General features: G+C 45.8%; 1 protein-coding gene across 1 annotated transcript in view; it reads right to left on the reverse strand.

Moving 5' to 3' along the window:
• ACSS1 (acyl-CoA synthetase short-chain family member 1) overlaps positions 1-21,520 on the reverse strand; it is a 39,571-nt gene that overhangs the window by 10,617 nt on the left and 7,434 nt on the right. The window contains exons 3-9 of the mRNA XM_017736941.1: positions 18,283-18,379; positions 9,735-9,934; positions 8,369-8,544; positions 6,270-6,422; positions 4,488-4,635; positions 4,041-4,178; positions 3,363-3,455 (exon numbers count right to left, since the gene is read on the reverse strand). Coding sequence (XP_017592430.1) covers positions 3,363-3,455; positions 4,041-4,178; positions 4,488-4,635; positions 6,270-6,422; positions 8,369-8,544; positions 9,735-9,934; positions 18,283-18,379 — 1,005 coding nt within the window. The remainder of the gene's footprint in view (positions 1-3,362; positions 3,456-4,040; positions 4,179-4,487; positions 4,636-6,269; positions 6,423-8,368; positions 8,545-9,734; positions 9,935-18,282; positions 18,380-21,520) is intronic.

Here is a 21,520-nt window from a genome sequence, read left to right on the forward strand (position 1 = left end):
TTCCTGCTGGGATGAACATTCAATCAGACTCTGACCTTAATGAGGTCTTTTGTATTCTAAATCTAATTCAGAAATACAAGAGAGAAACAAAAACAAAGGAGAATAAGGCCTTTAAAAATACAGCTCTATAAATAAAGATATGTTCTGCCACATGAAGAGTGCATTCCTCTACTGGCTTTACTCAGGTTGTGAAAACTGAAACCAGGGGTTGGAAAGGCTGAATTTGACCCTGAATTTGCATCCAGCTACAAAGAAGGGTCTTTAATGGACTCTAAGCTTTAGATCTGCAGCAAATGGTTTCACATGTGGCTTACACATAGAAATATTTCCCATTTCATTGATGGGCGTGCATTCACTTCATGTTTCTGTTAATTTTGAAAAGGGGAGCTTGAATTTCTTCAGGAAAAAGCACCCCAGACACCTGCTGTTCTCTATTTGCACAGACAAAATCTGCATCAGAACAGGGACTGTGATTAAACTGAAGGTTGCTCTTCCTAAGCTAGTACTCATCCTGAATACAGCACTGAGAGCTGTGTTTCAACATGGTGTTTGCCACATCCTACACATCCTGAAGCCAGCTGCACGCAAAGTCTCACTCCTGAGGGAGCTGCATGGTAGCAAAGGTGCCTTAAAAATTATTTACATGGTGAACACCTATTATAAATTGGTTTAGGAGTACAAATTTTAGCCACTGACAGATGATATCAAGCAAAAACATCTAGGCTCTACCCTGCCCTTATGAAGCCTTTCTCTTCAGAGGCAGAGCTGGCAGAGAAAGGTGTGCTTCCACATTACCTGCGCCCACGCTGTCAACACAGCGCAAACCCACCAAGACCTCAGGCAAGGACAGCAAAGTCTGAGCAGGGGATGGGTGCTTTGAACCAGGCTCCCCTCTGCCATGCAGAGATCCCATCTGGCAGCAGAGTAGAGCAAGTGCTCTCTGCCACCACAGACTGATTGGAGTGCCTGTTTTGGGGGGAATCTGTTTCAGAAGCACCAGGCCAGTCTAAATTGATGTGAGATGATGCAAACAACAAAAGCTTCCAGGGTCTGTTCAGAGATGTCTTTCAAAACCAGCTTCTGTTCATGGCTGAATCAGTGACAAAAGTGAAAATACCTAGTGTCTTTTCTGCATCGTGAAGAACTACACCTAAAACTCAAACACAGCTTTGGTTCTGTTACTGTCAATCACAATCTGGTGTCTCAACAGCAAGAGCCATAGGAATTTTTCATCTGCACACACCACACTATTTCAATTGTTTCTCATAATTGCTCTCTCACTCATTTGCCTCATCCAAAAACTTTAAAGTAGATTCTTAAATCACCATTAGCTGATGCCTGCCAGGCTTTATTAGCTGGCAACAGGTTGCTGCTCCAGAGAGCAGTGTCCCGTGGAGGACACGGCACACAGCAGCACAATTAACCAGCTATACTGAAATTGCATAGGAAAGGTGACACTGCAGGACCACAGCCAGCATCCATCACATTGTTCCTGTGATCTCTTCCCACACTCCTTTTACGTTCAAATGGCATATATAATCTTTCCAAGATTAACTTGGCTTCCTCTTTATTAAAGCATCAACTGTGGAAAAAGATTGATTCCACTTTCTACTAAAATCAATGTCATTAATATTTATCATTATATTATGCTTCCAGGAGCTGGTGACTGTTTACCTGTAAAGCTATGCCTGGTTCAAGGTAAAACCAAGCACTCTGCTCTAGCAGACTGTACAGGGAATGTTTTTTTACCTCTTACCTGACAGTTGTTGCTCCAAAATCCCAGGAGAAATACAATTTAATACAACATCTAACCCTGTACTTTGGTGGAAATAGACAACACAGCACAAACACTACATGCACCAGTTAACAAACCAACCAAAAAATGTTAGGGCAAAACTGGATTCTTCTCAATTATGTCAATGTGCGGCAATCAACTGCTTCTCCATGGTGTTTTCTTTCAGAGCGGAGAGGAGGAAAGCATGATGAGGAAAGACCTAGCCAGCCAGCTTTCCTTCTGCTCAGCATGTAGGAACCCAGAAGATTTAAGAGATCAGTAGCTGAAGTAGATAGCAGCTAACATTGCTGCTCTGAATTCTGAGGTGGTTTTATTTCAAATCTGAAAATGAAAAAAAGAGCCTGCAAGCCTGGTCTGGATTAAATGGAACTTGGTTGTGTGCCAGAAGAAAATTCATCACACTGAGATAGAGAGCCTGCTAGCAGGAATAAGGAAGAAATCAGGAGCAGCTTGACTGGAAAGGGAATGAATATTCTGCTCAATGGCAGTTTAAGACTATTTTTCAGCAGAGGCAGAATGCCAGCAGCTGTGCTCCTGTCTCCATGGCAAACTGGATCTCACGACTTCAGAAGGACATATTGCAAGGCACCTTTAGCAACTCCTGGGTGTTGGTGCTCAGAAAAGAGAAGACTGGGTGCTGAGGAAGGAGCCAGGAAGGAGCTGCAGGACTCCTTCGAGCAGAGGGCCCCACCAGGCAGCACAACCCCAGTCTGGGTACAGCATGTGGCCTCTCTCTGTTGCTGGCTAGGGAGGCCAGGAGGTAGAGGCCAGCTCTGCTCCAGCTGGACTGGGATCTGAGACAGCCAGTCACTGTGTCCAGCAGCTTGTACACGGCAAACAAGCCTTAACTAATGCACACAGATGGGCCAAGCATGTTGCCAATACACAAGTGCATCCTTTTTGAGGCATCAAAGGTCCAGGGCCAAAGCAACTACGGAATATCAATTCAATCATGGGAGAAGGTGCTCCCCAGCAGCCCTGCTGGGTGACAGCCACTGTCCTCCAGCCACCTGATGGGCAGCCAGCAAGTCTCTCTCACTCTGTCCTTTCCAATCTTCCAGAGCAGTTGCACAAGGTCCCTTTGACTACACAGCTTAGTTTTCCATCCTCCTCTGACCATTCCCAGGAAGGAAGACAAAGCACACCTAAGTACAGATTGTGGCTATGTGGTGCTTTCAGTGCTTTTGCATGACAAGACAATGACAAGGTCAGTACAGCTGGATAAACTGAAAATGAGTTTTGCAATTCAAGCTTACTATTGCCAGCTTTGCCCAGAAATTCAATCCCTGCCTCATATTTCTAGCAGCAACTGGCATTTACCAGCACTCAAAATATCAAAGAACATTTAGAGGAAAACAAAAAACCCAACATTGCCATTGCTTTTACACGTTGTTACATTGCTGTTATGTGCAGAAACTCCCCAGTGACTTTTCAAAGCTGGTCCAAATGCCAGGAGGGTTTTTTTGACAGACTTGTTAGATCAAACTGAAATGTGCTAATCCCTCTCTCCCTACTAGCAACCTGTTAATGACCAGGGTCCCCCATGCCCCCCAAAGCTGCCTCTTACCTGTCTGCCACCATGTGTCCACAAGGGTACAGCGCCGTTCTCCCACCACCTGATAGAACCACTGCCAAGCTTCCTTGTTGATGGGCTCTCCCACTAGACCAAAACAAGAAAGAAAACAACCTGAGACCCAAGAGACTGCGGGCAGTTCATTCTCCCTCTTGGTGTACAACAAGCTGAACGCATGATCTCCAGGCAGAATGCTTCCAGCACTTTTGCTGTGATGCACAAAGGACTGCGATGCACTCATGTAACTGAGGACTGACTTTTTCCAGAAGGACCAAAAGGCAAGCAATGAATATCACTGAAAGTAACTAATCAATGCAGGTCATGTAGTAAGAACCTCCAGAACAGAAAATAATGCAGGAAAATGCTGCTTGGGTCACCTATGCCAGTAAAATTCAAAGTGATGCCCTTTACCATTAGATAAATCTTTTTAGCCAAGAATGTGGTCCTGCAAAATAAGCTAGGAAACAGGCAATCACACAAAAGTTCAATGGACCCAAAACGTCATTTTGTTGCTTCTTCCGCTGAGAAAATATTTGAATAGCCAGACACAGAGCCCTCTTTATCATCTTATTTCTAACCACATCCCATGTGGTCAGCTGAGCTCCTCGGGCATCTTCATTTCACCAGCTAGAACCCCTTGTCTTTTTCAGATGAAGATTTCATGCCCCTTACCTGAACCCAAAACCTTCAAGGAAGATCTGTCATATTTCTTCACCCACTCTTCTCCATAATTCAGCAGCAGGCGTATCGCTGTAGGTGCTCCATAAAACTGATTAATTTTCAACCTTTGCACCACTTCCCAGTAACGACCTGCAAAATCACACTTTTAAAAAGCTGGAAGGCTTTTTACCCTTCCAGCACGGACATACCGCTGCAAACACTCAGCTGAAAGGTTAACAGCCAAAGCTGGAGCTGCTGCTACTGTGAGTACAGAGGAAAAGAAATGACAGCTTTTTTTTCCCTACCCCGGATTCACAGATGTTCCTGAGTGTTGTATACACATGTTCCAAAGCAATGGAGCTTACCTCTCCTGAGCAGACAGGTCATACTGTACAGGTTTCTGAACCTCTTCTGCCACATTGCCATGTCTAGCCAAACCTTTTCCCACCACCTCCTCACCTGGGTCAGGGTACACTGGAGTGCTTTCAAACAGGACAGAGGTGGCTCCATTGCAGAGTGGTCCATACACAACATAGCTATGTCCTGTGATCCAGCCAATGTCGGCCACACAGCCAAAAACATCGCCTTGCTGGTAGTCAAACACATACTGCAAAGATAAACGTAAGGCCAGCTGATTTCCTGTTGGCAGGTGCTCAAAGGAAAGGTGCTGGACTGGGCATCCAGATGGGAGCAGGAGAGCACATGAGGCAAGTGGAGCCAGGCGTGTGGGACACGGCCACACGAAGACCAGCCCAAAGTGAGGAAGCGAGTCAGAGGGACCAGCACCAGGGCCCCCAGGCTCCCAGCACATTTGCAAACATACAGGAAGCACAGCTGTACCAGCAGCTGCTCAGCTGGAGCAACAAAGCTACAACCAAAGCTCAGAGCCTTAGATACCTATGGTTTCCTACTCCAGGTGGTTCACATGGGAGAGCTGATTCTGAGTCACAGGGAAACTGCAGACTACAGAGTCTCAGACCCTTCACCAATATCAACAGATTTCCATGAGAGATCTGGAGGAACTGATGGGTGCCCATAAAACATTTTCTGAGAAATATTCTTAGCTGATCAGCTTCTCTATACAAGTGCATTGCTTCCCAGAGGCTACCCTCTCCTTGCTCATCAAATTCAAGATAAAGATCTTGGAGATCTCATTATCTTGTCTTGGATATGGAAATCTAACTCCTCTACCATACGGTGAAGATGTCCTGACTCATAAGGAGTCAAGTGTATGGATCAGAACTAAAAAAAAACCCCATGAGTGTGTGACAAGGGTGTCCCAGGTGAATGTGCAAAGACCACAGAGATCACACAGGTCAGCTAATCCCTCCACCTAGAAAAGACAATTCCCACCTTACTTTTCCAAGTGCCTTTCCCTCTCATGCACTCTGCATGTGGAGAAAATGCACCAGGGTGCAGATCTACCTTCTGGACTAAAAAAGAGATGCCTTGGAGTTTACGCTGTCACTTAGAAAAGCTGACGTAACAAATGCTCTTCATACAGAGAAGTCTGACACTTAAACATTCAAATCTTGTAAAAATTCAACCATGTCAGCCTAAAGAAAGAAAACCTTCACATGAATTGTGTGTGATTACAAACAGGGTGATACCACTAAAGCCAGGTGGAAATCTTTCACCGCAGTCCTCTCCTCTTTTCACTGTTACCTTTTAATATCCAGAGCTCAGACCAGAAGCTTCAAGAAGCAGTGCCTTGACTCTTTCCATTTTCAAGAGAAAGGAGGTTAAAAGATTTTCTCTTGATCACCCAGAAAAGCAGAACAGCGGTGCAACCATAAGGAAATACAATTCTTTTTCTTCGCACAAAAAGTACTATGCAAAGAGGCTGTTTTAAGAGTCCAGATCCTCTCTGAAATAAAAAAGTCCAGCATCCCAACGCAAAATACTACAATAATATCCACATTACCAATGCCAGTAAGATACTTACCAGAATCTCCTCAGCTGCAAATTCTGGGCAGCCAGCATTGGCACATTTTAAATGCAAGAGCAGCACTGCCATTTCCTTGCTTTCATAACTCTAGGTTCAGGTTTGCATAGTATCATATTCCTTAGAACAAATCCTGAAGATTAATTACATAGTTCAGGCATTTTCCAGCTTGTTTACAACCAATAAGCCAACTGGGCAGCAAGCAGAGAATACAGCACTTTTCCCTGATCCAGGTCTCTCTTGTTAGCACTGCTGGAAGGTAAGTGAACCTTTCCCAGAGGAGGCAGCTGAGTTACCTTGTGTGTGAGAGCAGCGTACAGCAGGTATCCAGCCTGGGTGTGAACAATTCCTTTGGGTTTCCCAGTGCTGCCCGATGTATACAGCATGAAGAGCATGTCTTCACTGTCCATGCTCTCTGGAGCGCAGACGGAATCTGCCTTGGTCATCTCCTAAGAAAGAAAAGGTGGCAATGACAGAAAGACTTTGGCTATACGGAGCCAACCATCACACTCTGTAGGCATGGCAACAGTGTCCAGAGACAAGAGCCACCATTGCTGTCACCCTTCATAAATGTCCATGGATTTATCATAGCTTATATGGGCTCACCTAGTGAAAAGGTTCCTGTGGGTGCATAGCATCTAACCTTTCCACCAGTACCTCTGCTGGGCAGAGAAGTCAAGGAGAACAGGCCAGATAAAAAAACATTTCAGGAAAAAAAAATGGTAAGTCATAGCTGTTTACATTTGAAGCCTTTGCAAGGTGCTGGTGGAAATCCAAAATGTGACTGCAAACACTTTACAGCAGCAGCAAGGCTGACTGGGTACTGCTTAGTACCTTCCTTTTCCTCTAAAATCTGTAGTGCTACAGTTAAACTGTGTGTTCATCTCCCTTCCCTGGCCCCAGCAATGGATGACTGTCCTGTCCATGTGATCCTCAAATTCTAATTTCTTCTACTGAGGAGAAGCAGAGTGCTTTATTCTCCTGCCTCTGTCACTCTCTTCATACTCCCTTGTTTGGCCAGCTGGGTGAGATCCTCTCCTCACCCCTACAGTCAGAACCACAGGAGTGAAGGATGCAATGTCCTGCTTGGTCAGAGCTTCTCTCGAGCTCTGTAGTGTCTTGATGAATAATGATTTCTTGCAAGAGTTATTAGGCGGCTCCTTGGAGGAGTTTCTTGGTACTGCCTTTTTATGAGTATACACTGTAAACGCACTGTATTTACAAGTGAACACTACCATCAGTAGGTCCAGTTGTTTAAAAGTGTCTGACAAACAAAGCTTAATAAAATACAAAGAGTTCACAAAGTCTGGTGTAATTCTTAGCCACTGAGTTACAGTACTGCTGCTCATCTCAGGTATTTCTCATGACATTCCAGCACTGCCAATTCAGGCTGACTTGCCAGTTTTTGAAACAAAGATGGAATCCTCATATGCTCCATTACAACATGAGCTTAAATTTTGCAATAAGCCATTGCACAGGAGCTGGAAAGTACAGCTGCTGTAAAGAACAGTAAGGATCTTTAACAATATTAACTAGTTAATTCTTGTTTTGTTTCAGACCCTACAACTGACAGTGGGATGAGCTCAGCTCTTGGATCACTAAAGCACGTCAAGCTGTTTGCAGACTAAGCAAAATAATCACAACATCCTCTGTGGAGTAAGGAGTAAGACAATTTCTGAATAAAACCTGTCTTCTCTGTTTAACTAACACTAGTACTTCTTTCTATCTCATGTGACCAGCACAGAGGCTCTTGAGCAATCATCTTGCCAGCAATTAGCTTTTTCCAGGCATTATTAGCATGAGTAGTTCCTGTTTACTACTGCCAGCAAACTGATAAAACTACTTCTGCATTAGCCTGGAGTCCCACGTGTGCCAGCTAAACACATAAAAACAATGGCTGTTTTCTTCCCCAGGAAGCACAGGCTCTAAATAGTCCCAAGCCATCACTGTTCTCCCACCATGGGGCAACCACAACGCTGTTCACAGGCTGGATGAAGCCTCTCTAGGAACTTCATCATTTCTGCACTGCCTTTCAACAGTGTCCAGTCTGAGTGCACATGCAATCCATAACACAGCGTCAGAACACGGTAAAATAACAACGGCCACAATGGTCTCAGTGACCTCTGGGTCTCAGGAAACACTTCCTAAATCTCAGCACTGTTTGCAGGACTACTGAAATGGAGCAGCATAGCCCTGCCCATATTGAGATAAACCAGACATAGACTCAGCTGCTCTGAGTCACAATCCTAGCAGACTGTAAATACAGGCAGTCCATTTGAAGATGAAGATCCAGATGCTGTAAGGAGCAGAACTCAGGCCCCAAAGGCACATATGGAGAGAAAGATTATCCTAGCCAACATGCAGACCTAAAAGCAGTTATCCAACAACAACATACCTCTTCAAGGGGAATATCACGGTCACCCATCTGGACTTTGTTATCTGTCCTCTGAGCCACAAACACATGTTTGATGCTTGGACAGTTCTTCACAGCTTCATCCACAGTTGTCTTCAGCTCTATGATTCGGCCTCCCCTGACTCCCTGGTTGTATGTGATAACTGCTTTGCATCCAGCTAAAAAGAGAAAGAATTAGCAGACATGCCAGCCTGTCTTCCAGGCCAGTAAGCACACCCAACTTTCATTACTTTGGGGGTGGTATATAGGACAACACGTGTGACAAATACTCAGAACTGCTGTCAATCAAAACCAGTCAGTGTCCCTGATGAAAATACTTTAAAACCCACAGAGACACACAGAGATTAAGGGTAGCTGGGACCTCCATAAGTTGTTTATCTCCCCCACCTCAAGGCAGGGTCCACTTCAGCTAAACCACTTCTGACAGCTGATTATCCCTTCAACCTTCCTGAAACACTCCAATTGCATCTACTCTACTCTTTCTCCAGCAGTCCACTCCAATGTCTATCACAAACATGAGGAAGTCTTTCCAAACATCCCAATGCCATCTACTCTCCTCTTCCCCCAGCAGTCCACTCCAATGTCTATCACAAACATGAGGAAGTCTTTCCCAACATCCAGCCTATGTGTCACTCACTGCAATGAAATCATCCGTCCCTGCCTTGCAAAGCTGACATGGAGAACAGCTTCTTCCTAGTTCCCTGTGTGAGGGATAACTGAACCGTGTACTTGCTCTCTGCAGATTAATTCCACTAAAAAGAAGAAAAAAGCATGAAAATTTCTGTAAGACTTACTCCCTCAAACTAGCCACAAAGAAACTGATGTGACTGCTAGGACATGAGCCACTGGCTATTTCTCTCTTCTGTTGCTATTTTTAGCACCACTTTTTACCTAATCACACTATACAAGTACTTTGGGGCTGAGAACAGCTCTGTCTGCTGGTACAAGAGCTCAGAGAGCGGGGCAGGCTGCCAGCACTTCCAGTACTACACATAAATCACAGCATCACAATTGAGAATGCAGAATTAGTACTGTGCAAGAGTATCAAAGAAACACTGCAATTATACTGCAAAAGAACAAATCAGGCCCTATCCCTAAGCTCTGGTTTTCTTTCCAGCTTCACCGCTCTCAAGCAATAACCTGGTGCACACTGAATGTTAAGCAATTTATTAAGTATTCTAAGGCCAGAGGACACTGCATATGTCACTCAGGAAAAGGCTCCTCACTGCACTCTGCAGGGGAGAGTCAACTGTCCTGCTAGGTGAGAAGGAACGAAGAAATCAAGGGTTGGGATATGCCTTGGAGCACTGTCACAGAGGCGTTTGTTCCCCAGTCTGCATCTACTCACAGTCCAGGATTCTCCCAGCCAAGGACTCAGCGCTGAATCCAGCGAAGACCACGGTGTGAACAGCACCGATCCTGGCACAAGCCAGCATGGCTGCCACCGACAAAGGGGACACAGACATATAGATGGCCACCCTGTCCCCTTTCTGGATCCCATATTTCTTCAGGGTGTTGGCAAGGCGGCAAGTCAGATCCAGAAGTTCCCTGTGGCACAGAAGGAATGCTGTCATGTGACTCCACAACCTGCTTTACATGGGGTGAGCAAAGAAAAGAGGAACTTGGACAGAGTGAGGCATCATGATCACCTCCGGACCTCATCTCAGCAGTACAGGGCATCTTAAAGAAGGGTGGCCTGGGGCATGGTGGTAGCCAGGCTGCTCCTGCTATTGTGGAGAGGAGAGAAAAGGGTGGAGTGGTGATTGCTGCAGAAAGACAGGTGAGAGTGCTGCAGGCACTGCCCAGAGCTGCCAGCCTGTGATGTGGCCACAGCAGCCAGCAAGACAGGGGCTGTTGTGCTGCCTCCAGGAATCAGGGTTCATTTCAGCCACACCTGATGCCTTTTTTACCCACAAGGCTCAGTCAGAAGCTACTGGGAACACAAGTGGGATAAACACAAGATGAAATGGAAGTGTTATCCAAGGACTCCCAGCACTGTTTACATCGGGCAAGAGCTGGAAGTGCTCTGCAACCAGGAGCTTCTCTTTAAATTGCAAGGGTAAGCAACGCATTTGCATGCACAAGAAAGAAAAGGAGAAGTCTGGAGACACTTGTGTAAGGGGCAGATTTTACAAGATTCTCATCAAAGCTGGATCACCTGCAGCCCAACAGCCTTGCTGCCACTCTTGCACAGAGAAAGGAACACTGAGAACAGGAACAGAGGCTCTTTTCACGGGACTCACTGCTGTGACATGGTGACAATAGCAAAAACGTTTCTCTAAGGAATGAAAAAGCACTTTGTGGGCAAGTGCTTGCATATATCCTTATTCTGATGCCTGCACAGGGGATAACACAATTGCAGGTACACCTGGCACCAAGATGCTGCCATGAACAGCTCTGTATTCCTGCAGTAGAAGGGCTTTGGGAACAAGGGGTACTGTGTCAGGTGAGGGAGTGGTCTCATGCCAAAGGAGGAGGTGCAGCACAAGGTGCTCACAAGGGGCAGCAGAGCACTCCTTCTGGTGCCAATCATCAGCTCCGAGGAGCAGACTGGCAGAGTCTGCCAGAAATTACAATTGTCCTCTGTGTTCACCAACTCTCTGAGTACCAAGGCCCAGAGAAGAGAGACATCTTCTGCTCTCCAGCATGTTCATCATCAACCTGCAACCTGCAAACCCTTAGGGGTTGAAAACTATACCACCATAACTGTTAACAAAGAAATTAATTTTGGTGGGCTGTATTCCCTAATAAGCTGTAAAGAATGAATCCTTATCTTATGTGTCCTTTTCTCCCAGAACTGCCCATAGCTACAAAACAACCCCAATTTTCAACTGGTGGCTGAGCTGCAAATAAAATGAAAAGTTATTTCTGGTTCATCAAAAATTATTTTGTTCCTTTTTTTAAACCCTTGCAAGCTGGAAATAGGCAAAGCTGAAGTGCTCTGCTTTGGAAATGTCTTACCAAAACTATGGGCTGAGAATAACTAATTTTTGGAGTGTCCACCCCTTAACTTGTCTTAAACCAAGAGAGAAGACAAGGAAAAGGAGCCTCAAATCCAAGGCACGGCACTTAATATTATTTATTCTAAGACTTTTCCTGTAGTATCAAGTAAACAGTCTATTTCTGAACTCGGAGAGGTGGCCAGATATGTTCAGTGCCTGCTCTCTGGCAGTAGCTGGTAACAGCTGCCCCTGCAGAGTGACCACAGGCCTGCAGAAAGCAGGGATGGAGCAGCTGCATCCCAGACTGAACTCCCCCTAATGCCTTATAGTTAGAGATCAGCCTAAACTCTAAAGCACAGCACTGAACACCTCTTCCCAAGCCCCTCATGACCATGGAAGTGCACAGTCAGTCAGATTTATTATTTTGCTTTTACTGAGTTCATGAACTGAGCAACTCTGTGCAATAACAAATTCCCACCCAACCATTGGTTTGGTGCCGTGTCCTAACAGGCCACATTTTCTGGCCTGGAATTCATCTGATGCTGCATTAAATAAAAATCTCAATGTGGATAAATAACAAAGAGGCAAAACAAAACTAAGCTGCTCAACTGCAGAGCACATAAAGGGAAACAAGCCCCAGAGAGACAGCTGTGATAAAGTAAAATGAAAACTACTTATCTGCAATGGGAAATACTCAAGTACTTTCAGAGCTGCAGCCTCTTTCTCCTATACAGAAATGCCAGTGTGTTTTCTGAGCAACTCCATGATTCTTCTTGTTCCTCTTGCTTATTCAGGACTCAGTGACCACAGTGGCAGAAGCTCTCATTGGTTTTTTATGATTAACCCCAATTTAACATTTGCTCAATGAGAGTGCATAAGTAAGGTGACAGACAGCATGGATCAGTCTTTACCCACAGATCTATTTGCCTCTTCTTTGTATGCTGAAATGCTGGGATAGAAAGGCCTTGGAGGTGCAGCATATGAGGGAATGGACACAAAGGCAAGGAGAAGGTGAAGCCAAGAATTCCAACAAAGAAATCCACGAATGCCTGAGCATCAGGTATGTCTTTTGGCTCCTGTGGCAGCAAGTCAGGCTTCCCCTCCAGTTCAAGAAAGGGAGTTAGCAGAAATGCTGCATCAGGAAGCCTTCCCTTGACTCCCTCACTCCTTCAAACACATTTTGTTATCTAACTCCTCTCCTCTCCTCTCCTTCCCATGGCTTTCGCAGCTCCCAGCCCAGGAGTACAGTGAGCCCCCAGGCAGCACCTTCTCCACATTCACACCCAGCACCTCACCAAGCAGAAGCCTTCCAGAATAATGCTTCCCTTCGCACCTCCCCCCCTGGCCTGGAAGCAAGACACAGGAAAATCCAGGAAAACATGTAAACCAGAGATTTCAGCGAGGAAAGAAAGGGAGATCTTAGTTTGTTCTGACCCCAGAGTGGCAGAGCAGTTGGTACATGCCAGCAGGTCACACATTGCCAGTTCTTAACCCAAACACATCCTGGGGAGGAACAAGCACCCTGCAGAGTCACTGCACCTAAACAAACTGAGCAGGAGGTAACCACAACCATCATCGCCCTCCCCATGTGCTACTGCTGCCAAGCTTGGCATTGTAGTTCCTCCATCACACAAGAGTAACTGAAACCCTCAAACCCAGCAGTGCCCCACCCCTGACACAGGGGCAATGCCATGGAATGTTGGCTGTGAGGTGTGTTGGTAGCAAGGCACATCCACCAGCTGCCTGCACTCCCAAGGATTTCAGTGCAGCCCCTCAGAGCAGGGCACTGCACCCAGCAGAGGCGGGCAGGAATAGCCACTGGAGAGGAACAAAGCCACGGGGCACACAGAGGGTCCCAGGGCACCCAGCTGCCTCTGTGCAAGCAGGGCAGACAGCAGGAGGATCTCAGCAGAGCCACTGCAGGAGAAGGAAATGTGCTGCAAGCAGAAGGAAGTGCCCAAGCCCTCTTGACAGAGACAGATGAGAAACCGCAGAGTCAGTTCATGGCACAACAGTCTGAGGATCCTCTGCAAAAGCAAACTGTAAGAGCTGAGAGCAAGTCAGCGAACAAACTGGACAGCAGAACACTGCTCCAGTGGGTAAAGTGTCAGACAAGAGCTGAGAAACAGGGAAGCAGCAACCAGCTGGACCCAAGAGGGGAGACCATTTGCAAAGGAGAAAGAGCAATACATCCAGTCTGTGCATTTAAAACAAAGCAAGCCAGGAAGATGGCAGGTGCATTAATGAACACAGAAAAATGTCCTGCTGCTGGACAAATGTGGTATCAGTGGTAACCAATAGGACCTATTTCTTTCTTTTTCTGTATTATTGAGAACTTGAGTAAGAAGATTAGAGTGTTAAGGGTAAAACTAATAATTAACTCTTGTGTCTCTCTATATAAGGTGTGTTTTCATTCTGCCCATGAATAAGGCTTGGGGCCTGTTGTCTTCCAGACTCATCACTCTCTATGCAGGCATCTCCTCAGCTACCACAGCATCACTTCTAAGCACAAGACCTACAAGGCCGGCCCTCCAACAGAGCCAGCAGATCATTGTTCAGGCCAGTCCTTCTGTTTAATCTAACAAACACAGCACTCCTCTCCCTGTCCTTACATCTCTGTTCAGGAACTGACAGACCGTATTTCTCCCAGAGCCCTCCCCAGATAAAGCTGTGCCTGTGTTTCCAGAGCCCATCACTCAGTGCAGTGTCTGGAACGACTTCTGTAAAACCCATCAGCACCACGTGGCACTTCTCTGACGCATTTCAGGGATGCTTTGCAGAAACAGCTTTCCAGTAAGTCTGATGTTACCTTTTGCCACAGCAAGACAGCCTGTAGCTTTCTAAACAAAGGAAGACAGTTCCTTTTACATTAAAAAAAAAATTGCATCAAGACCTTCTTTGGGGACAGGATTTTGCAAAGTTATTCTAAAGTTTTTCTTACTACATTCAATGCCATATACAGGCTTTGACAGTACCTGTTTTAGGTACTTAGCTACCTGTTTTAGAGACTTAGCCCAAGCCATGTTCTTCTGCTGTCATGGCACAAATGCTGGGTTGAGTATTTCTTGCAGCAATCAGTTTATTTCCTGGAACTATAGTTTGGATTAGGCTGAAAGTGTTTGAAAATTCAGGTCAAGTGTCCAAACTGGGCATTAGAGCACAACTGCCCAGCCTTCCTGCAGACATCCTGAACTAAAGGCAAGGGACACCCCTTGCAACCTTTTTCAGGTGAGAAAGTGAAAAATCCATGAGCTGTCTTGGATGAGGAAAGCTGAAAGCCTGGGCAAGATTTACTTGCAACTTCAACTTAAAAAGGCAACTCTGGAAAGATGGAAAAGAGTTTTGCTGCCAATGGTAAGTACCATCATGGCTTCCAGCTACAGTCTTCACTGTGATCTCTGATATAATTTGAACTATTTTAGCTCAGCCTGAGGAATCCGTTGGTTTTTTAAAGGCATGGCTGCTCATGCTGCTCATGAAGATGTCCAACCACTTCTCTCCCACCTACCTAGGACCCTAATTTCTGGTCCTTTAGCTTTCCTCTCTCCCTACTTTCTATTTTGCATTTTGAACTTTCCCTCTGACAGCAACGTTTTCTGCACCAAAGTGATCACCCTTCTTTTGAGACCTGCAGCCCTTTTGAAAAACAGGTTAGCTAATGCATTCTGCTGCCCACTTCCCATAGCTGCCATTGACAACAGCCATGAGATTTTGCAGATCCACTGGATCACAGGTGGGTGACTTGTAGAGACCATGGAAAACCAAGGAACATCAGAGAGAATAACTCCATGTCAGAGAAGGGGAGGGCTGGCATAACTTTAGCTGCTGTCTTCAACACTTACTGTGGTTGAACTTACAGAGGCTGCAACCCAACAGCTCCAGCCACCAACTCCACCTGCTTTTATAAGACACAGTGCCTTTAAAAACCCAGGCTCAGCAGTGCACTGGGGAATTCCTCTGCAAAGTTTCAAAGGCTCTGGGCCCTGACGATATCCACAGAGCAGGACAAAACACTCCCAGTCAGGTTGGACCCTTCTGACAATAAATTCAGCTGTCAGCTCACAGCAGCACAGTCCTGCTCCTAAGCCACGGCCCTATCAAGGAGTGTTTGGTGGTTTAGCCTCTGCAGAGCCAGAGAGCCTCTTGATAATGGATTTGCATGATCTGTCCCCACTTTGCTGACTGCAGCCACCAAAGCCCAGGAGGGTTGTATTCCCTGTTGTCATAAAGCAGTAAAAAAACAAGTCTCTTGGCTTCCCATTCAAAAACAGAGATAATTTTAAATTTAGCTAAATTTCTACTTGATAGAAATGAAATCCAGACGGAGGAAAAAGCAAGAATGGCCAGGGAATTTTTTTCTTGAAAAGCTGAGTTGCTAGAGAGACAGGACAAAACTCAGCAGTGAAAAAGATCATCACAACTGAGCTTTAAGAGCAGCCATCATCTCTTGGTGCAAAAATGAAATGTTTCACCTATGGCTTTGTGTATCTTTGCCAATCAGCAGATGTTTGGATTCTTCCCTCAGCACAGAGCACTTGAACTCTGCTGCACAGACAGAACCCACCTTGCTGACACACGTGCACAGGGATGTAGGCACACGGTGGCACAGCCCACCAGCTCTTTGCCCACAGCAGAGGCAAATTGAGGCTTTAATTTCTGCCAAGGATGAGCTAGCTGGGACAGCACTTTGCAATGCAGCTGTGCTTCTTGCCAATGCATGGAGGATGTCCACTGATGAAGGCTTTTCCCTTCCTCAGGGAGGAGAAAGCCTGATCCAGCCCTTTTCCTGCACAGCCATCTTCTTCCTTGGCAGGATGTGATGGGAACAAGGCCAGCACTCAGCTGTTTTCTTGTCCCTGACAACTCCCCAGAGGAGAAGGCAGAGGACCCAGGCCAGCAGCTGCATCTTTCCTTGTGTCACTTATCTCTGAGGAGAAGCAGCTCACAGCAGCAAGCTTTGCAAAGTAGATAATGCAAAAAACTGGTGCCTTGCAGTACATTGCACATAAGTCCCGCAGAGCCCTCTCCCAGCTGAGAATCCACAACCTTACTCAAAGCTGGTGCAAAGCAGTGCCCAAAAAAAAGTCTTTGGCTTCCTAGAGTGCCAAGTCCTTACTCTAAGGCTTCTATCCATTAACAGCGCATCCAGATCCTAAGGAAAGGAGCATCTCTCTTCTGCCACAGCTATGTCCAGCATCCTTCTCATTCCTTCTTTATGCTGAGGCTGATGTGCTACAGGAGGCTCACCAAGGACTACTCAACCAGCATCCCAGCTCCTGGGCCACTTCCTTCTCTGATATGCTTTCCCTCACAAAATTTCTAGCTCAGATAAGGACTACTGCAAAAGGTTTTCAACTAAGCTCTGTCTCAAAGAGAAGTCACTGCCAACACACTGTGGAGAAAGCTTCCTGTCCCATTTAAAACCTGTAAAAATGCAGCCCAAAGACCACAGAAAAGGCAAAATACTCATACAGTATTTCTGTTTTCAACAAAGCTATTCCTGGCTTAATGAGATAAGCAGAAAACCAAGTGACCTGTTTTACCACGTGGTAGGACCAAAGTCTCAACTCAAATGCAGTCACATCTCACCCAGAGTATCAGGCAGAAACAGAAACACGGCTCTCAAAGATAGGCAGAAGTTTGAAAATAGAGGCTGCCAACTCATCCTTCGCTTGGATGTTCTCCCTTCTGGTACCAAGTACTGTATCTCTGTAAGGCTGCACAAAGAAGGGTTCAGTTTTCAGACGTGGTTTACATGTCTTTGTGTCACAGCAATCACAATTCCACAGGCTGAAAATACACTACCTTTCAAATGCATTTTGGCATGGCCAGGAAAAAAAACCAGTTCTGTTGCTGTTCAAAAGGGCCATCCCTTATCTCCAGAGATCGCAGATAAGATGTTTGAGTGTCTGGAGCAGCTCAGTACATTTCAAATAGCAGCCTAAGGGGGAGGCTGGAGTTGCCTTGAATGAGGCTGTGCTATCTGTTTGGCTGCTCCCCTTATCAGGATAATCTGAGCACAATTGTCACCTCTCTCCTACCCCTAGTTTTCATGCCTGAGGCATAAAGAGAGAGGTAAAAGTGCACAAACCTGGGAGGAAAACACACCATACATAAACTCTGGTAGAAACCTTTGGTTCCATCTCCATGTTTGCCACCAGAATGGCAAAAAGTGCACTCCTTTCACAGATTTATATCAGATAGTGTTTATTTCTGTTGCATGGAGCACTAACCTTTCAAAGTTATTTTTACACCCACTCCTCCCTGCTGACCACTTTCCTCACTCCAATGAATAATGTTTCCAGGAGCTTTAACAGATTCTGGAGATGAAATCAGACCACCAGAACCTATTCAGACCCAAGGAGCTCTAGGAATCCCAACAAGTTCCAGAAAACATTCTATAAAGGTCTGATACTAGGACTTCCTACATCTCCTCTGCTTTCTGATCCAGCAGATCAAACATCTGGCTCCCAGAGATTCAGCAGCTCAAACATTTGGCTCCCTAAAACATGCACTGAGGAACATACAAGTCTGGGAAACATTTAACTCTCACTAGAGACAGAGGTGATGTAAAAGGCAGGACTGTCTCCTAAATGAGGGCATATAGCAAGGAGAAGAGAAATATGCTTAAACCTGCCATATTCTAACAAACCCTACAATCTGTAGCATCAATTACAAGTCAGTGTCACTCAGAGCAACCTCAAGGTTGTTCTAAACTGCTGAGGATGGGGAAGAGGAACATGGGGAGCTTAAAATCTCCTTCAGCCAGGGCTCAGTATCAAACTGTTGACACGAGATGTTTGCACCAAGACATTTGCTGCTCTGCTGAAACCAGAAGCTGCTTGCAGAAATTCTCCCATGCATATCTTCCACAAGCAAAAAGGAAACTGTCAGGTGAAAAAATCCCATTTCCTGTTCCCCCACACTGCCAGGCATTGTGAAAAGGTGCCATACCTGTATGTGACATGCACCGCAGTCCCAGGTTCATCTCTCTCCCAGATCAAAGCCACTCTGTTCGGAGACTTTTCAACGTGCTGATCCAAGCAGTTTACTGTAAAAAAAACCCCACAGGTTTAAACAAAGCCTGATCATATGAAAGGTGCTTTGTAAACTTAGCTTGGCTGAGAGCAACAGCAAGCAAGTGGAAGATGAAACATCAGGTTTTAGTTTGCTAGGCACATGTATAACAGAGGAACTGAGAGCATCTGCAGCTCTAGTAAAGCTATACAACAAATTCTGCACTTAACTGGCACAGCTGCCTTAGAGATGGATACTCATGAGAAGCCATGGCCAATTCAGCTCAGCTTAGCTCCACTGGCTGAGCTTAAGCCAGCCCAAATCTTTCCCCTGCTCCCAGCAGCACAAAGACAAGACACCCTTTTGATGTTTTTGCTCCCCAGAGCAGCATTTCACTACAGAACTCGGACAGTTCTCCCCAGCTGGCATATTTAGCACTGCACCATTTGGATTTTCTAATTAAAGCTCATGTGAAACATTTTTATTCCAGGGTATAACAAAGAACTGAATCTCAGCTAACTGAAAATATCTAAAACTGTAGGATCTACAGCAAACCCAAAGTTCAGACATCTACAAATTACCAGACTCCTGGGAAAGACTAACATGTCTCAGGCTGTGTACTCCACCTCCTAAAATTTAAAGGTATAAAATTACCTTTTAAAGGTGCACATCTCCCCCTCAACAACTTAAAGTAGAGGACTTAGGGAGAGCAACCAACCTGAAGAAATTTATAGAATCCACAAAAGAAACCTGCCTGCATGTCCCATAGCAACCTGCCTGATAGTTAGAGAGCATCCTTGTAAAGTATTAATTCCAAGCTTATATGACACTTACTTATTGCATTGTAATCTTTCAATTACTTTATTTCAATAGGCAACTAGTCAGGGACACTGCTGTATAACTCAAGAGAAAACCTTTTTTAAAATTGCTGGATTTCAGACCATATTTCCTGGAAATATTAATACTGATGGGAAAGGATTTCATTTTTCCAGATAAATTAAGTGCAACAAAAGCTGTGTGCTGTAGTAGTTTTGGCTGTTCTGTGATTACACCATCTCACCACCACACAGTGTGGGAATGAGCCCCTAAAGGTGCACAGAGAAAGAAATCCCTCACAATTTAACACACCTCATTACAAGACCAAGTGTTAGTCTCGAAAATTTGAAAAAGCGCTCTTCAGCTGTTTAAAGTCTTTTACTTTTAATGTAAAACCCTGCAGCAGTACTATAAAAAATAAAGGAAACAAAGCCATTTCTTAAGCCATCCTAATGTGATACAAGAGGACAAAAGCTCTAATGGGGAAGGCTTTAAGCAGTTACGCACTGCTTTCCTCTACCTGTGTCCATTGCTGTGGCTCGGTCCACAACAAGTAGCAACTCCCACCTCCAAGCTCCTGGCAGCTACACCCTCACATAATGTGCCATGCTACATCGAATCACATGAAGTTGCTCAAGCAACTTTTCTTACTCGTGAGCAGCCACACTGGCCTTCAGAGGGAATTTTTGCTGCAGAAAGCCCCGGCTGAGCCAAGGGGGAGCTTTAGCTCAGTACAAACCGGCAGGTGAACTAGAGCCAAATGCTATTATTTCCTTCCTGATCTTAGGCTTACAAGAGCCTTTTGCTCATTTTACAAAATAGAATTTAGTGACCTTCCCCTTACTACTACACCCTAATGGTTTCTCCATACATTTTCTTTCTTCCTTGACAATGCTCAGAAACAATTCATCTCAGTATGACATGCTCCTGAGAACGTGTCCTGGTGGGAAATGCAGTAGTTTGCCAGGTTATTCTCCTGAGCAAGTGTTACAGTGCAATAAATCCAAAAGCATTGAAGCTCACAGGTCCCCAAAATCCTACTGCAAGGGGCCTCAAGAAAAAAGCATCAGATGACTCAGTTGCTCATGGTTTAGCTGTGCTGGGAGACGTGCACACAGGATGTTCTGGATCAGGGACCTGAACTGTTGCCATGTTTCTGCAGCCAGTGTCGAATCAAGAGGTGAAAGGAGAAAACCAGAGCCTCATAACAGAAAAACAGCCACTTGGCTGTGGCCAAGCACTGCCTTCACCATGCTTGAAAAGAAAACCAGCAACAGCAAACCCGTTTAATTCTGTCCATTTCAAAGGCCTATGACTTCCTTTTACGTATGCAAAGAAAACTAAGTGGCATTTAGTGTCTGCTGAAGAACCAGACCCAAGGCTGAGCAAGATCTGGATGTCAAAGACCTGACATGGGATCCAGAAGAAGGTGTTGACCCACTCTACAGAGGAAATAGATCCCTAAAGTTTGTGCTCAGACAAGATCTTCCTTTCAACAGGAAATAATGAAAACAAAACCCTGGCCAAAATCCTCTGATTGCTGGGTGCTGGACGCAGGGCTGTATATACATGTCCATAAGCTTGGGATCCACTGCTGGGCATCATTCCTTGGGAGGAGACACTCCTTATGTTCTCTGGAAGACCTGGGGAGGGTTTCCACTTTTGCTGTCAAAAAAAAAGTGGCCAGAGATATTACAGTTACTGCACTTCTGAACTGGTGCCTTCTCCAGGAATGGGAAATGAAGAAATATTCATCCCTGTTAAAAGACATCACCACTGAGTGGCACCGTGGATGGGGCTGGAGCTTGCTCCCACTGGATGAAGCACAACTGCAGCACTCAAGAGCCTTTAAGGCAGATATGGCCGGACAAAACTCAAAAGCAGTCAGGGCAGCCACGGCAAATTTTACTCTTGCTTCATGTTGAGTGGTGAAGTTGGAGGAAAAGAACAAGATCTTCGTTTAAAAAAAAAAACTCCCTTCTGCCGTGAAAGCCTGGGACCGTTCCCCACCTGTGGAGCATCCTGAGCCACTCCGGGACCGGGCAGCACCCGCGCCCGCCGCCGGCAGAGCCCAAGCTTGGCCATCCCAGCCGACCTCCGCAGGTCGAAAGGCTGCCGCCCGCGAGGCAGCGCCCGGGCAAGAGGCTTAGCCAGGGTTATCCTGGCTTCGCATTTTCTCCCCGTTTCCAGCATTTCGCAATTCCTGGCTTGTTTCCTCCCAGCGCCACCCAACCGAAATCCTCGCTTTCTCCCCCAAAGTCGGGCGCTGGCGAAAACTCTGCCCCGCGGGACGCCTCCCGCGCATCCCGGAGGCAGCAGCGGGCGGTCCCGCCGGGGCGCCTTACCCGCGACGGTGAGG

Source organism: Corvus brachyrhynchos, unplaced genomic scaffold (assembly GCF_000691975.1).
Source record: "Corvus brachyrhynchos isolate BGI_N302 unplaced genomic scaffold, ASM69197v1 scaffold806, whole genome shotgun sequence".
NCBI classification, from domain to species: domain Eukaryota; kingdom Metazoa; phylum Chordata; class Aves; order Passeriformes; family Corvidae; genus Corvus; species Corvus brachyrhynchos.